Source organism: Mytilus galloprovincialis, chromosome 10 (genome assembly GCF_965363235.1).
Source record: "Mytilus galloprovincialis chromosome 10, xbMytGall1.hap1.1, whole genome shotgun sequence".
Lineage (NCBI taxonomy): Eukaryota > Metazoa > Mollusca > Bivalvia > Mytilida > Mytilidae > Mytilus > Mytilus galloprovincialis.
The window spans coordinates 51,427,451-51,446,544 of record NC_134847.1 but is presented as its reverse complement, the minus strand read 5'-3'; the positions used below and the strand labels follow the sequence as shown (position 1 = coordinate 51,446,544).

Sequence of the window (19,094 nt, the reverse complement as noted above, 5' to 3'; positions counted from 1 at the left end):
TGTGTTGAAGGTATAACTGTGAATTTGAGATGATGAACAGCAATGAAAGCACTGTTCCTTTTCTCTTTGTGTATTTTTTGCTGATATTGAACTGATTTTGTGTCATGGATGGATACCCAATATTCTCTATACTTCTATCAATCTATCTATTCCTTTTGAAATGGTACTGTTGCAAAAGTCAGTTGACCAAGGAGTTATTCTAAAGTATAAATCTTGTGTAAGAGTTAAGTTTTGAAAACTTGATTTGATTTATTGAAGATGTTGTTACTTTTTTAAACACAGTTCAATGTGTTTTGTATATTAAAAAAAAGGTATGTGTGATTGCATTTGACATAAAAGGAAATCTGTCAGAGTTCAAAGAAAAAATTTCATACCACTGTCCCATTTTCGTTAAACCACAACTGATCTGCGAAATTAAATGTTGAAAAGTCTACCACTATCAACCAATTAGATTTCAGCTTCATTTTAGTTGATTGATTAAATAGAATCACTTCCTTGAGTCTTTTCCTAATTCCCTACATTTCATTTATTTTCTACATCCTTCCTTACATGTGAAGGAAATTACTTTTGTTTGTAATCATATTATGAGGAGAAAGGGATTATTTCAGATGATTGTTCTGTAAACTGAATTTTTAAACAGAAACTAAAAATAGAATGCAGAGCATTTGCAGATATAGAATTCATATAAGCACATGAAGTTAGTTAAGAAAAAGTAGATACCAAGGTCTTTTTAAGATTATAGTTTTTCTATTTTAGTATGCTTTTTTAAGGTGCTTGGATTCAGCAGTTTGAACTGGTTTTTGAAAATCAAGCTGTTGTTTACAATGTAAGGCTCTGTCCTTGAACTTTGTTCAATGTCATTTAATAAAGATCAGTCACTATTAATAGCTGATATGATGCCTGTTGAATTGATGACATTTGGGAGTGTTTATAGAGAAATTGTATAAATTATTTTAGAAAGTAACAAACTTAATTTATGAGGAATTTAAGCCTTCATGTGGAAATTTTTGGTTGAAAAATATATGGTCATAATTTTAGAAAATATTAAAGATGAAAGATTTTTGGAATGGATAAAAAAAGAGAAGAAAAAAATAGATAGTCTTAATTAAATCTATGGAATTTTAATTTCAATATAAAAATTCTTGACGAGACCTATTGAATGAGCCATTCCCAATTCTGTTGAAGTGGTTGTAACATTAATAATACAGGTATATTGTCATGATTTCGCCATGTTGGTTATCAGATATATTTTCACCTCTGGGTATATTACTGTATTTTATCACTATAATCTTTACCTGTATCAATAGAGAGATAAATAGGTCTATATTGTTATCACCTGTTTAAACATTCCAGATGTTTTAGAGATTATTCATGATACCTGGGATCTTCTTATTCAAATAGAGTTATCTCTCTTTGAAGGTTCATATCTTGTCCTATATTAAAAGCAGTGATAGTTTTACTTTCCTTTGATATAGGTTTGATATTTTAATTATATGAAAATTTGGTGCGTTGTAGTTTGTTATATCAGTTTGGAAGAGGAGTTAAAGATTATTGTTTAATATATTAAATATTCTGTTGAAGAATATAATTGTGTTAATTTTGTAATATAAGGAGAAAGAACAAAAATGACTTGAGAGCCATTATCATTAGTTGCATAAATGTGACTGTACTAAACTTTGGTTAGACTTATGAAAATGAATATTTGACAGTGGATTGAAAATTAGTGCTTGACCTGCTTTATTTCAACTTGACAAGCTCAGTTAAAGAAAGTTCCAACTTTATATCTTCAATAGATTCTTTAAAATAATATAGTTACGACAGAAAGATAGGTGTCTATAAAGTTAACTCATATTTTTACAAAACAGAATAAGAAAATAACAGTGCTGGAAAATGTATTTCTAAATGCCTTAAGGTCATAAACTGACACATAACTTTAAAGTGTTATCTTCAGATATCTATTGACTTATCATGTTTAATCTGATTATCATACACTAAACTTTGGTTTATCTATTATCATGATTATTGGAAAAGTGCTCAAAATATCAAACACTAAATATTACAATTTTTTCGACAAGATATTTTTAATACATACTAATCTATAGAATTAAGTTATTTTGATTGCCAAGAATATCTGCTGCTTAAACTTATGATAACAGTTTCATATTAGTTCAATAGACAAGGTCTTTATTTTTTAATATAACTGTAAGGAAATAAATAAATGTTCAACTATATGAAAGTATATAAGAAATAATTAGGATTTCATGATATTATACAAGGAGTGAATTTGTGATGTTGGTATTTTAAATTCATTGTCTCAGAGAAATAAATAGGTTCGTTCGGATAAAAATTCATGCATAGCCTATGGGAGGCAGAGGATCCAAATTACAAATTTTAAAGAAAAGTTAAAACATCTATACATAAAAATTCATGACTTCATTCATTCATATCAAAGGTAAAAATGATGGGAAAATCTTTACGCTTATAATAGTAATTTTTATAATTCAATTCACATCTGAGTAATAATGGATTTTCATTGATTGATTCTATTTAAATTTGATGGGATTGTTTGATTAACTTATGACGTATGACCTCGGTTTATTTTTATAAGTTTTCATCGTTTATGATTTATTTGCTTTAGTGGTTTATAATATCTTGACAGTTTTATATGTTTATTTATATACTATGGCCTTTGATCACAGTTACCATGTTAAATATTGGCTGACAAGGCACTATATTGAAGATTTTATTATTAGCTTAAATTATGGAATAGATCAATTTGATTACGTTACTTTGTTGAAATATTTAGCATATTAAATTTTGATGAGGTACATATTTAAAAAAAATGAACAAAAATTCCAATTTGATTTAACGAAAAAGGGAAACTTGGTCATGTACAAAAGTTTAAATCTATAATTCATTTGCGAAAAGGAATTTCTAATTGTAGCTCTTTCTGTGGATGTTCTATATATGTTGATAGGTGTAAAAAAAAAAACAACACCAAAGCATGACAGATTTAAAGCAATCCTTAAAGCTTTAAGACTTATATCTTATGCTTCCCTTTAGTGATGCAACTATCAGGTTAACTGTAGCAAACAGTTTTTAATTTATCCCATATTGGTTCTGATATGACCCCCATCAGATTTACAGTTCTGCTGTTAAAGAGCATTCATATTCATTCCCATTCACATGTCTGAGAGTTAGATATAGTGAAAGGCTTGTCTTTTTCACTTGATTACTTGAGTGAAAGTTTTACATACACCATTTTTCATGAAATTTGAAAAATGAATTTCCTTAACATCAGAAAAATTATGGCTTTATTGTGAAAAATTTCTTCTAAAAACACATGTATCAGGTATTGTTTTTCTTCCCTTTAAGTCATAATGAAAAATTGGAAATAATACCCCTTCTTATCCAAGTTTTAGTTTTTATCATGTCAAATATGCATTCCTCATACCTGAAGATAAATTTGTCGATCACTTACTGATGACAATAAGGTATGATTAATCATTGTAAGGCTATCAGTAGTAATCAATAGTTCATGCAGCCGATTCAAATTGATTGCATTATCAACTCTTACAAAACATCATAGAAAATAAATTAGAATTTCTTGCTGAAAGCATTATGCACCATAAAGAACATGAATAAGAATTTGATGTCTGAAGATAAAATGTTGAATCATGTACAGAAATAGAACACAATTATGTAAGAATTATGGATAAAAAAAAGTATGGAGACATGTAACGGGTTTCAGGATAAAAGTCTAAGTTTTGTTAAATATTGATATTTGGATATCTGACTTTGTTAACACCTAAAGAGTTTAAGCAAAATGGGAAAGACAACCCTTTTTACTCTTTAAAATAAACAGAAAAGAAAAGGTCAAATGTCTTTTTAGCGTTAGGTGTGAATGTAATGTATGAAGGATATTTTAGAATCTTCATTGTTTCCATCACAATAATGATAGAACTAGTAGGTCAATGATATAAAGCCAAAATCCCAAGAATTTGCTCAGGAATTTGAAACTTCTGGAGGGAGCTTTTACAGGGCAATAGGAGGCTCTAGAATTGAGCGTTCTGAACATACAGGTTTGAGAACTGTTCAAGAGTAGATCTAAATGCCAGGTTGTGACTTCATAGGTATCATGTCAGGATCCGGCTGTTATCAGTTTTGATCTTGGTCTTTTGAGCTAAAAAAAAAAAGAAAAAAGGGCTTGAAAACAGTTAAAAAAATAGCTTGTATTTCATGTGAAAACCATGAGAGAGGGCAATTATAGCCTTAAACTAAGTAGGAGGAGAAAGTTCTAGTCAACTCTTTCTACAAACCTACCACTAGTTCTCACATTATTTCCTTAAAGTCTTTTCTTCCTAATCAAACAATTAAAGTACCATGACCCTAAACATGTTAAACAGGAAATTTTTTTTATATGCACTGTTTTGTTAACAGTAATGAAATCTTTTGTTTCATTTAAATATTGCTTTGAAATGAACACCTTAACCACTGCTTTGTTTAGTAGATTCCGATTACAAATCTGATGTTTTCATAACTAATTCTCAAAGCTGTTCAAATAACATGGTATATGAATTAGGTCAATAAGAGCCGACATAAACCTAGGATAAATATATCCCTTAATGGGATTATTCCCCATATTGGATTTTAAACAGACAAATATTATGTTTTTAAAAATAATATATACTTATTTTTCGGTCATTTGAAATCAAAACTATTGTTATATGGAATTTAAAAGGTTGATATGAGTAACTTTTGAACAATCGAATATTAATATCAAGATTTAACAACGAGTAGCCACAAGAATTTGTTTAACAGTTTTTTTATGGGATATCTTATATTTCATCGCTTAATTAAACCTGCTTCCATTTACAAATTGTGACAATTCATATTGATTTTGTTGATTAATTTTGAATGAAATTGTTTGGATATTTAATGTTGACACCTTCAGGGCTTCGATATTGGAACTTTTGTTCTGCATACAGTTTGTTCAGTCTCTTGGAACATTGGTGGAAAAATTGCACAAGTAACATTCATTTTTCATGAGGCTCCGTGATTAAAAACATACCTATATGCTGGTACATGTATCCACGATAATGGTTTTTCGTATAGACTGAACAATGATGCATTTATGAGGCAATATACAGTAATAATTGAGGATTGTGTTGGAACGTAGCCATTTAAAAGAATAGAAAATTCATATCTCAGAGAGGAAAAATGTAACAGTTTGTTTGCAAAGCTTTTGATCAAGTTTGTACAGGAGTTTTTATAAATTTATGATAGTCTTGGAGTGTCTCTACTTATCTTACGACTGGTAACAGCTAATTGACAGGTCAATTGATGTTTTAAATATTACTATACTGAAGTATTGTTTTTTATTCATGATAAAGTCGCTGCTGTCAAATTTTGATATTCGCTCTTAAGCTTAACTGAAAAATCAAAGTATTGAAATACCAATGAGAAAGGATTTCGAAAAAAAAGTTTGATGCATATTTATTTGGATATAAAATTTGAGAGGGAAATATTTTTACCATGTTTGCTGTGACCAGTTTTATCAGCAATTAAACATGTTGACATGCATAATATTTACTTTGCAACAGTTGTAAACCTAGATCAATTAATGGAGGATTTGTCATGCTTTTAACGTAATCTGTCAGTCCTCTGCACTAGGATTGTGTGACGTTCTTAAGGAACACCTAAGATATCCTAAAAATACTAAGCCACGTCATATGGAATCAGACTTGGAATCGAAAGATCTAGAAAGATTCAGGGCCATAAAAAGTAAATATTATGAAGTGAAAATTGAAACTTTTTAAATCAAATAGCTGTGTGAAAGTTTCAGAAAAACTTGTTCATTGAAATAAATTGTGATATATACAACAGTAGTGAAAGAACTATGGGATAAGTGAAAAGTGGACAATTAAGTTTATTTGACTCTAGAACAACTTTAAACAGAAGTTTTTATATTGAGGTAAAGGCTCTTTTGAAACAACATATTTAAATTCTGTCATATTTCGTCTCAATTCGTCGTTAATAAATTAACAATTATCTTTGGAATTAATGAAAGGAAATTGGCTAAGATAAATTATTTAGGGTATTGACAAACAAGATAAATTGATAAATGTGAATAATTCAGAATTTTCACTAGTATAAATATCCATTATTTTATAAGTTTCAAGTATAAACACATGGTATTGTTTTTCACACCTGTATAAAAGAAGACACAGCAGGAACATTGTTTGAACAAAAATTCAAAAAGGAATTGGAACTTTATGGAAATTTAATCAATTATAAGTCTATTTTTACGCAGATTTTGATTAAAAAATCAATTATTGAGGAGATAAGAAATTCTTAAAGGATATTTTGTGTGACCTAAGACATTGATGAAGATATTTTTCTTGTCCAAAGATTCGTTATATTGACAAATCAATATTATGATTGAACGAAACAATGGATCTGTGTTAAGTTATTATTAACACCTTGCTATTGTCTGGCTCACCTGAATGTTTGGAATGGTAAAATCAATTTAAATGCATGTGTTGATATTGGGGATTGTAACTATTTAAATTAAGCACCATTATGACTCAGAATAGAGTCCCAAAGAAACAACAGGCAATGTCAAATGGCCATTTAAGTGCTCCGCCAACTGTAAGTGGGAGGAAATTACCTGATTTTGGGTTAAAGAAATTCATAGCACTACCACCTGGATTTAAAATAAAATCACCAGGAACTGACCAAGACTACAATTTACCAAGGAAACCAGTACCTATCAAAGCTGTCCCCCTAGGCTTAGATGGTCGCACTCCAGTGACCACAGACAACAATGGGGAGATTAATTCATTCTTTACTCAACCTGAACCAGGTAACAACAAACTGACTACCTTTAATAGGAGAACAGATAGTATTTCTTCCATTGATAGTATAGCAAGCAGTGGTTTCTCTGACTTTTCATTAGATAGTAATACAGGGAGTGAGACAAGAGGGCGATATAGAAAAAGAAGTCAATCAACACCACCTGATATTGGAAGACAGTCGAGGTCTTCACCTGTAGATCGTAAAATTGTACAGAAGATAAAGACAGAATATAATCAAATATTGAATCAGTTACAAAAGGGGAATTTAAATCCTAAAAATCAGAATAATAATAACGTTCAAAAAGTCTCCTCGAACGGTGGAAATAATAGTGGATTCCATTCCATTGAGGACTTCAGTGACACATCATTGGATTCACTAGATTTAAATGATTCAACCGACTGGGATGTAACATTTAGCCATCAATCAGTTCCGATTACAGGTAACCACTTAGGACAGAACGATAATCCCTTGGGGCAAACAACTAATATTATGCATCCTCAATATCTTACCTTACCTAGGAACTTTTTATCTACTAGTGGTGGTAGTGAACTTAGGGTTCATAAAATGGACAGTGTAAATAGACCTGTGTCGTCTGCTCATATGAATGGTTCTATGCACAGAAATAATGGGTTAGTCGTTTACAAACCCTTGAATTCGGGTGAATTTATTATGGTTGGAAATAACCCTGAAGATTCACATGGCATGATGCCAGCGACTAGGGTACCTTTGATAGATAATCGTCAAAGTAATCTATACAAATCTCGAGGACTATCTTCCAGTATGCCTACATTACTGAATCCTAAAGTTAAAGTGGATAAAAAATTACTAAAAGAGATTAAAAGGCGTGAAAAAGAAGAAAAGAAATTATTCGAAAAAGAGGAAAAAAGGAGAAGAGAGGAGGAGAAAAAGAGAATTCAGGAAGAGAAGAAAAGGAGGAAATCTATTCTTAAAGAGCAGAAAAAACTAGAAAAATTAGGAGATAAAAATAGGACGTTACCAAAGAATTGGGCATATGTGAATAAACCTATAGAGAGTGTATACCAAAGACCACATTCTCATTCCAGACCAAAATTATCACTTTCAGCAGTCCCTATTGATTTTGAGGATGGACCATCAGTATTACAGAGGTCTGTTCCTCCTCCTAATCAGCCTCCTCCTCCTCCTCCTCAAATGCTGCAGTCCAATACTGCAGCGAAGGCTTTATATACTAGTGCTCCGGATTTATTAAGATTGGAACAAGTTTATGGTGCTACTATTCGTGGACCTTCTCATTATAGTCGGAAACATAATGTACCAAATCAAGGACCTGTTTATGTTTTTAATCAGTCACAACCTAATTTTGTAAGGTAGGTTTTCTTAAACTGAAATTAGCTATTGAAGAAAAAAAGGGGGGTTGAATCTGACTCAGATATAAATATATTTATCCCATTTACTTGACAACTGGTTTAAATATCAATGAGAGTAAGGTTTTGGAGAAGAATTGTCAAAAATGAAAGAGTTGAAGGGTAAAAAAAAGTCTTTCAAGGAGAATAATGTCAAATTGAAAGAAGGAAACGGTCATTTTAAGATTTTGAGGTGAGTTGTCAAATTGAAAAATTGGAAGATCCAGCCCTCTCATTCATTCTTCAAACAGATCAAAACGTGCCACCAGTTTATGGTACTGTGTCTTCTTTTTGACATTAAGTATAACATCTTATTCAAATTTATATATGTTTATGACTGTTTATGGTAATTTTATTATCATGTTAATTCTTCCTGGTCAGGTCATTAATTTGAAGAAAAAAATCTCTTTAGGAGACATGCTTTGAGAAAACTTACAAAGGCACTTTATTATCTCATATATGCTTTTAATAATTCCTTTTAAAAACACCTAGATTTTAAGTACATATTTAAACTATTTACATAAGGTTTTCTATATAAACATGTAGAGGTCGAATTATTTATTAGAAAAGAAGTAAATTTTGACACTGAGTGTCAATATTGATAAAATATTTTATTTTTTGTATGAATTTTTTAAATGTAAGGTATACAAATATGGATTTTTTTCTCTTGGCAGTTATTAGTAAAATGTGTCATAAGAGCTATTTAATTATTTGTTCTTAAAATTGAAATTAGTCATTGATCTAAATTAGGAATGGGTTTTTGCTTGTTTACCATTAAAAGATTATCACACCTATAAACAAATGGTGACTAAATTTAATTAAAGATTTCTTTGTAGATTGATCTTTCCCAAAATTACCCATTATGTAGGATTAACAACATGTCTTGACCAATATAAATATTATATAAAGGTTCAGAGACAAATATTTGTCAAAGTCAAGCAATAAATCTTCTATCCACAGGTCTTAACACCTGTCAATAGGATCTATGACTCCTTCAGGTAAAAATGAGGTTACAAAGGGGTCAAATCAGTTTAGCCAATAGATATTTTTGTTGACATATAAGAATAATTATGTTGAATGATACACAAGTTTTCTCCCAATGCAAATTTCATAGATTTATAAAATTATCTGAACACTTTTCATACTTATCACCTTTGAGAAATTTAGACAAATCGTGGAACTGTATATCAATATATTTGTTCCTGGTCCAAAGAAGGACGAAAAATTGGTTTATTTTACAGTAATGTCTCCTTTTTTCTCTGAAAAATTGTCAATTTACTGGCTGGTGTTTGCTTTCTTTTGCCATTAATATTTCCGACCTTAACCTTCAAAATGTATAAGATTTCAAATGAGATTTTTTAAAATGAATGAGTTATCTTGACCCTCTAACTGTGTTCAGATAACCCTATCTTGATACCTCATTTTAACATTATTGCTAAGGATCAGGAGAAGATAACCCATCTATCATATAATGACATCTAATTGGCCCTTAAGTGCACTGTTTGTATGACCTGGTCATAACTTGTCACAGTTATGTATCATTTATGCAATATATGGAAATTTATGTAACCAAAAACAACAAGGAAAGTCATACATGCACATGTACTTGTTGGTGTGAATATTTAGGGATCACATGTTAGCACATTAGCCATATTTGCAGAATTTAGTTCTAATTAACCTATTGAAGAATTTTTTAAATTTACATGAAAGTTTCAGTTCTAAGACTTAAGGTTTGGTCAAGGAATTAGTGTTTATGTAACTCTGCTATGATATGATCACTATGCTTGGATATTTAAGCAGTATCTCCCAATATAGTCATGATCCCATAAAAAGTCTGTTTTCATCTATGATTTACATCATTTGGTCTCTGATAGAGTTTTAGACACTTGATTTAATCAAACAACATCTTTTTATTTATATATTGAAGACTTTGATGTTTTTAATCGACATTGACCACATTCTCTGCATGTTAAAAGAGCCCTTGCAACAGACTTTCTATCCCTATGCAACATTCCCTTATTTCCAGTGGCAATTGAAATCATCACCCTTAATTCCAGTTGACACACTTTGCTGAATTCTACCTTTTGCAACAATTGTTAATATGTTCTCATCCAGAATACCTATCAAATATTTACCATTTGACATTAAATAAACGGCCCCCACCATTAACATTGGCAAAATTGATTGAAGATAAGGCCATGCAATTCTTATTTACCAGGGTAAGTATAGAACTGAAAGCTCTAGATGGTATGTTTTTGAAGACCCTGAACTTGATTTCAGATCTTTGTACTTGAGCTTAGATACAAAATCATAGGTAGATAGCTTCATAGGCTCAACAGTCATTGGGAAAATGCAGTTTAGAATGGCAAATCCAGGGGGGGGGGGGGGGTATTGTTGAAACATCCTCTTCCCCCTTTTTATAATGATCTATGCTTTTGAAAGGGAACATTTGGTTGTAGTCAGATGTGTTTAAGACACACTATTTGCATTTTCTGTTTTCTATGTTTTCCAATTTCTGATTATACCCTTGAATATTCCAAATTACCTTTTGAAGCTTACACATTTGTTGTGAAAATGAAAAATAAGTTGCTTGTTTGTTTTTCCCTTGTTTGATGAACTTTTTTCAACAATAATTCTTAGCAATTCTGTCATGAAATTCTTGAACAGAACCAGCTGTAGGTGTAATACACAAAGACAAATGACAAACAATTTTTTTTTAAACTTTAATTTACCCATCAGTTATAAACAAAATAAATGAATGTAAAGTGGCATTTTATCAGATCGTCTCATTAAATTTATAAGCATGTAGTAGTTTTCTTCTAACTGTTTTGAGCCTTAAAGGCATTACAACATATTTGTGTTCAGCCTACTGTGTAATGTTATGTGATCACTTTAATTGACTGGTTTGACAGAGGTTGAGGAAATTTGAAAAATGTTATAAAACTTAAACGAACAACAGCACAAAAATGGAATATGTTAAGTTAAAATTTTGAAACCCTGAAATTGTGGTTTAAAAATGATTATCTATTGCCAAACTCTTGCTTACTGTCTTTTTCAATTTTTATGAAATATTGTATAAGGTCAATTACCATTCCATTCCTCAAAGTTATATGTTCTCAGTTTTAACACAGTGTTAATACAATGTCTGTAGAACTTCTATAGCCAACCAAAGGCAAATTTATGGGGTGACCCAGGGTGCCCCCCTTTTGTGGTTGATTATAAAGGAAACCACTGAAGCATGGATGGAGTCAGCCCCCTCTTAGGCTTTATGAAAATTTCTGGATTCGCCCGGCAAGACTTTGTATAATTTGCTTCTTCTGTCAACTTGGGAGGTTCAAATGGAAGTCTTTCTGTTTTATATTTGAGCTAATCAAAATTTCTCTCTTTTCTCATTAAGAAAATTGTAACATTTTAAATTTAATCGCTTTTTTAAGCCAAAAAAAGTTATAAATGATGAAACTCACCATTTCTTCATCATATCCATATACAATCTTAAAATTGAATTATGAAGTTTTAAATTGGAGTTTATAAAAACATGAATATAAAGGAGACAAATGAAGTCCAGCAAACAGACATCAACCCAACAACACAGAAAACAAATGATATCTTTGTAAATATGTATGATAATATTTTTTTATTCAATATGTTTTTGTTAACAAATTTGGACCTGTGAATGACTATGCAAAAATGATTCCCTAAATAGTATAATCATGGTATAATATGTCTGATTCGTCTCTATCATGTCTATTGGAACACATAAGTATCATAATTATTTTATTTTCAATGTTGTTCATTATAATGATTAGCAGTTATATTTAATGGTGACAATTGTTGTATATTTCAGTATGTATGTAAACATTTACCTTCAAATGCTCTAGATTGCTGACCAATGGAAGTTAATGTAAAGTCGACATTTTGTTCGGGAAAAGATTCAAATGAATTCTAATAATTATACTGGAAATCAAGGACGTATAACTAACATATCTATATATACGTCCTTGTGGAAATCTAAGAAGCAAAATTCTTGTCTGTTTTCTCTGTAGGTTATGTCTTTGTTCTGCATGATCCAGCATTTAAAAAAAAAAGGAAAGACATGTCATGAAAAATTCTATTTGTTATTACTTGTAGTCAATAATTGGTTTACATGAAAAAATTGAACAATTATTCACTAGTTAATTTTAGATTGAAAATCCTGTCATCAAAGTACAAATGCTAATTTCTTGAGGTTTCTATTTGTTTACTTCAAACATGAATAAATCAGTTTCTATGATGAAACCTTTCTGCACTGAATGGTGTGTATTCGCTGGAAACAAGTGTTAAGTGAATGCTGTATCAGGATATACAGTTAAATATTCTTTAGAAGTTAAACTTGTGCAGGGGTTCAAATTGAATTTTCAAGTGAGTGGCATTGCCATAACTGAAAAAAGATCCAAGACTTTGGTAAAAAAAATCATGGTTCCGTGCCAGCAATGACAGGTATCAGATCTGAAATCCATGCTAATTTGAACCCTGTTGTGTAATCCAAACACTTGACCAAATTTTACCACCATGCAAGGGCTGTATAGGTTGTTAAAAACTTCCATCGTCCTGACCTATCTAAATAATACAAAAGGTCCCAAAGGGGTTTAAGGGTTCAGTGTTGGCAGTCAGTTGAAATGGAAAGTATTTATATGGAAGATATTCCTTGTACTTAGTAATCCTATGGATATTTTATTACTTAATGAACTCTTTGAATTCACATGGGAAATTGAGTTTACAAATATACTTGTTATTAAAAAATCTTCTTGACAGATCTTACTGGTGTGTTTGCGTTCACTATGTAACTTGCACTGTATACAACTATCACTCTGAGAACAGTCCTTGTTGACTTGTGTACCGGTAATTAGATTAACTGTGAAAGTTACAAGTTGAGTCTTTTAATAAAAATATAGTCCAAATTGCTTCCAGTCCTTCCTGGCGCTGTATTCTGAGTGCATTGTGGTTTTGCCGTGATACATATCCAGTAGGGATGTACTATTGGCGAAACTTAATGTGTATTGCATCTATGTTTGTAGGACTATCATAACTACATGTAATTGTAAGATGAAAGACTCATGTAAATTGTGTAAAGTTGGACCTAGTATAGATAAACATTATTTCATATATAAGTCTCAGATGTTATTGAAGACAATAGAATATAAGTAAGTTCTATATTTTCAATTTCAAAAACATTTTCTATTGGATTATTGACTTACGGGTACATTTAATTCAAGAGCAGGATTTTAACTATTGTATTCAATATATTTGATTGATTACTGGGGGGTGTAAACATAAATGTCTTGACAACAAACTGACTTCCGTGTGCAATTAATAATTTTAGTATGATTTCTTTCTGTTCAACGCTTGGACTTTGAAAAGTGGTGATCATCTCATTAACCTATACTTAAGGGTTAGAGTTCAATCTCATTAACCTATACTTAAGGGTTAGGGTTTATTCAAGTTAGGGTAAGGTTTTAGGAATAGGGCTAGTGTCGGTATTAGGAAGATAAAGGTATGGGATATTTTTAGGGTTAAGATTAGATTTATATAACCCTAAATGGGATGGGTCCACTTAAAGTAAATGAAGGAAGAATTTATTGTGTACAATGAGGAAGATGATTCAGCAATTACTTAAACGTATATAAGGGAATATACCAATAATTAGGTTTATCGCTATTTTGTGCATATTTCCTTTGATCTATTTTTGTGATAATTTTCATATCATGCTACTGGCTTGAGATGGAAAATTATCGCTAGACACTAAGGAACCATGTGGTGTTGCTAATGAAAGTGACATGAAATTGACAACGTCGTCATAGGTAAAATAGCGATAAACAGATTATCATTGGTCATCTCAACTCGATTGCTTTTCTCGCTTTCGCCGTGACCGGCTCAAGCGAGAAAATGAATCTCGTTGAGATCACCAACGATAATCTATGATTATAGATTCTTAAAATACTTGAAATAAAAATCTTCTACTCAAGTGAAATTTACACTCTCATTATAGTACAATATTTTATTCTTTTATCTATACTCAAACAAAATTGTCAATTTTATGTTTACGGCTTTAAGACTTAAATAAATATATTTTCATCAACAGTTTAGTACACTGTTCTTTAAAAAATAATCCAAAAGAGGTTATGCAAAAATGACATATATGAATGATATATTCATTTATATTGTCTCTTAAACACATTATAGATGTGTTATTTATTCACCCTAATTTATCAATGTTACATACATAAGTCCTATACTAAGTTACAAATTTTACTGTTGCTAAAATCTTGTAAGGAATGATAATGGTAAAAGGGATTGCCTTGGACATCTATGTACATATTGATAATGCCCACAGTGTTTGGAATGTCATTCAACAATGGATTTTTTTATCGTTGAAACAGATTCTCAGCGACAATTGATAATGAGGTTACAAAATAATGTACGTAATCACAAATAGTGCATCACATTGAAAAAACGCCCAATTTTTGGTTAACGGTGGTTTAAGTATTTAAACAATAATGTCATTGTCACCTCTTCATTGTAAAGAATATTTCCGACCATGATCGAGATGATAAATATTTGAAATATCTGACAATTACGAATAGAGGGTGATCTGTTAAAAAATATGTCACTGATAATGACAGTACAGATGCCATTGTCTGCGGACAACAAACCCTGACTACCAAATCATGACCTGTTCTGGGGGTCATATCATATTGCCTCAAATTTTGAATACAATAAGAAATTTAAATATTTTAACTTCATAACCTGCTTACTTTGGTTTTTGAGTGTTATCATTGTTCACTGGCACAGTTTTATTTTGGTGCCTTTTGTTATTTTGCCATGAATTTTGGTTTTAAAGCTGAAATGAATTTTAGATTTGTATTCATTTTAGATATTTGCATAATTACTTTATGGATTCTATAGACTTTTCTTTGAAACACAGTTTTCCTAGTCCAAATATTTGCAAAAAAAAATAAGACTTAGAAAGGCGTCCCAGAAAAAATTTAAAATACTGCCTTTCAAGAAGTCAAAATCATTTGGACTAAGTTTTCCTTAATATAATATGAATGTTACCAAAGGAAATAGGTCACTAATCGTTACACATGACCATAAGCAAAATTTCATGTTAACCCAAAGAATTGGGGCACTAAACACAGCTTAAAATAGATAGTCCTGGAAAATGTCATTGTATGAATGCCAGTAATGGAATTCATGGTCAAATGGTCTTTTAATCAACTTCAAGACAACAATATCTAACACAAATTACCACATTAGTCAGAATTATGCATTCCAAGACATATATATCAATAAATTATTCATTTTTTCCTTTTAATGTTTTATTGACTTTTTGCTTTGTTTTTCATTTCCATCAATTTTTAATAAAAATTTGAATGAACAGGCAGACTTCATGTGGTATTGAAATATTTTATTGATTTCTGTTTAAATATTCTGAAAATATTTGAATAGAAAATTACTGTAAACTTCAATGCATTATATATTTCTTGAGATATTCTAAATGCATAAAAAATATTCAGCTATACAAATTGTTTTCCTAATCTTATAAGTTTAAAGCTCATAAGCTACTAGTTCAAAGACTGTGGATTATATGGAGTAATATACCCTAAAGTCTATAATAATTCTATAATTAACATTGTGAATAGAACACCAGGTTTAAATCTATAATTTTGTATGGACTTGAATAAAATACCGGTAAAAGACAAAGGGATACATTGATGGTTTTGTATCATTTTCAGAGATATGAGCAATTTAAAATATTAACACACATTATGTTTTGACGATGATGACACTTTGTGTTTGTCTTTTGGTGATCAAATCTCAACAAGCGTACAATTTGAATGTAAATTAAGTGCAAAATGTAGTTGTAAATAGACGTGAAGCATGTTCTAGCATATGTAATGTGTTATGTACATTATGGGCCAAAAAGATGAATTGATGTAAAATAATGGATCGGTAACTTAATTTATTACTAAAATGGAAGGAAATAGACTATTCTTCGTACATGTTCCTGTACGGATGTACAAGTTTAATAAACACAAAAAGAAGCCGGTTAAAATGAAAAATGTGATACTTGTGAGGAGAGTATTTCAGGCACCTAGGCCATCTACTGTACATGTTCCACAGTCAACTGTCCATGTTTCACGGTAAGATAACAAGGGGAACAACTGGGTCTAAATACACAGGAATATAAAGTAGCAAGCGTAATAAAGATCTTTCATTGCAGGGGCAGATTTAAAATAGAGGGAGTAAGCCCCAAAATATGAAAAAACTCATATTCCTCATGATTCATTATGGTTTTATAGCATCAAATAGTCCAGTATCTATTATGTTTTTGGAATAAAGGCCCTATAAAAAAGTCCTGCCTCTGCATGATATGTTTAGAGATTATAAAGGTGCATCAATCTTGTACAATTTAAGGATGGAACTTTATTTTACCCCCAAGAGTGTCTAGAACATTTAAAAAGATTTACAAAAGTGTTTATACATGTGATTTTGAGATCTTATTTGTACTTGCAATGCAGTTGAGCAAGTACATTCACTTTTCATTTAAACATGGACCTCTTTTTTAAACCTTGTGTATGTGTTTTGGATTTGTCAACAAAAATCAGTTTTATCTATAGTATGTCCCACAAAATCTTTTTGGCAAGGCTGACATTGAACAAAGAACTAAAGGCTTGTAAATTATTTCTACCTTTGGTTATACAAGGTAGCTGTCACTCTCAGGTTGTACAACTTTGTCTAAGTTTACTTTTTGAAGTGTCAACCTAAAGCATGTGTGAAGATAAATTCTCTTTTTTGAATGACAGTTGATTGTTTTATCAAAATGTCCTGTCAGGTGTGAATTATAAATAGACATTGAACATGAAGGGTGTGCTTGTTTGGTGTATTAGAGTTGTGGTATTGGTGGCAAAAGTTCAGAATATACAGCTGTCTCTTGTATAACAGGTCAATTGGTCACATGCTTTATACTGGAATTTGAAAAAAGAATATATCTGTACAACCCATTTCTATCCTGAATAAACTCTGTAAAGATTTAAAAGGGCCTAGTGTCAATTAATTATTATTGTTTATAGCGATCTCAATCTTGTTGAAATCCTTTTTCTCAGTAGAGATAGAAGGGGTGTTGTAAGAATCCTTCATGATCAGATAACAACTGAATTATATTATTGCATAATCTTTAGTCTCTATAAGTAGGGAGAAAAATTGTGAGGGAAATCTGTGTTTGACTGTTTGGTTGTCGAGGAATGAGAAGAGTGAGTGTGCAGCATTTAACATCAACACCTTTCTGAATCAACACCCTTAAAAAGTTGATGATATTTACAAATTTTGGTTAAAACAAACAACCTACCTTTTAGAATGTGGTTATTTTACGTAACACAATAACGTAATAGAGTGATTAATGCCTAGTTTAAGTTGTTTACTCTAAGGATAGGTGAAAGTGATAAAAAAAAAGCCAAAAAAGTGTTCGTCTCAAACAAAGATACAGTTATTTAACTTTTACGTAAATTAACCGCAAATGTTTGTGGTACAATTTAACCAAATAATGTGCAATCGTTACACTTCAAAGTAAAATACTGATGTCAAAAGGTGCAGTTACAATCGTATGCATGTATGTTTATCCTTGATTATCCTGTTACGGACGTCAACACATGAGAATATACAAGATTCACCATGATAATTGTCAACGTTTTATGTCAACTAATCAATTTTTGTTTTGGATATTGGATGTTTACCCTTGCCTTTTTCTTGTTTAAAAGGTCATCATATCAGGATGCACTGTAAAAAAACACGGATATTTCTTAAATCTATTTTTATTTTAAATAAAAGTCAAAAGAAACAGAAATCAATAAACATAAATTAAACTTTTCATTATGTAATCTGCACAATTGTTAGTTGTCAATATCAAAGAAATAAATTCCTGAAGCGAAAAAATAATTTTTAAATTTCCCTATATGGCCGATCGTTTATTACTATTAATAAGTGTAGTTATTGATGAGTAGTAATGATTAACCAATGGGTTTATGATTAAATTATTACATTAATTACCGTATCCAGGTGTACATCTATAAATATCAACAAACATGTGATCATCATTGTTTGTAAATATTGATCTATTTGTGTTTTGAATAGGTGTCTTGCTTTAACATTTACTCATACTTTTTCATTGTTAATAATTGATTCGTACAAGATTTTGAAATCTTCTGAAGTCATACATAGGAAGGTCGATGGGCAAAAATTAACGCCCTGATTTGTCATCATTAGATAAAACCAATAAGATGATTTTTTAAAAGATTCACAGTTTTCAGTGCTTTCTTTAAACCTTTAACTTCCTGTATGAGTATTAAAGACAAAATTCTCTTGGTTTTCATGTGACCATAAATGAATAAAGTGGTAAGACGGTCAACAAACGTAATTCATCTCCAGTTTCTCAGCTAAGAGGGAAAAGAAAGCACTTCTATGCTCACTATAAAACAAATTGGTACTAGTCCATAAAAGTAGGAAAACCAAAATAGTGAGCTTGCCTAAAGCACATAAATTTGAAGAAATCCATATTTTGTTTAAGAAATATTCATTATCGAAACCACAAATATTAGTGGACCATGTTGACTTGAAAGTCATAATTTCATTTTCTTATTACATTAACATGTAATCATCCTGATATGCATGCAACATTTGCCACTGAACATGAAACACAAATTTATCAGTTTAGAATTCATGAGAACCAAAATGACATTGGTCATTTATCAATAAAGCATAATGGACAACTTGCTGACCAAAACATTATGTTTTAATACATAAGGTGTTGGGGACAATGAT

General features: G+C 30.6%; 1 protein-coding gene across 9 annotated transcripts in view; it reads left to right on the top strand.

The window, feature by feature from the left end:
- LOC143047778 (uncharacterized) overlaps positions 1–19,094 on the top strand; it is a 101,714-nt gene that overhangs the window by 56,369 nt on the left and 26,251 nt on the right. Inside the window, exon 1 of one of the 9 annotated variants that reach the window (XM_076221033.1) lies at positions 5,038–8,204. The exons of the other annotated variants lie outside the window; for them this stretch is intronic. Within the exon in view, the coding sequence (XP_076077148.1) occupies positions 6,583–8,204 (1,622 nt within the window). The 5' untranslated portion in view covers positions 5,038–6,582. Of the gene's footprint in view, positions 1–5,037; positions 8,205–19,094 lie in introns of those variants that run through there. 9 annotated transcript variants of the gene reach the window in all.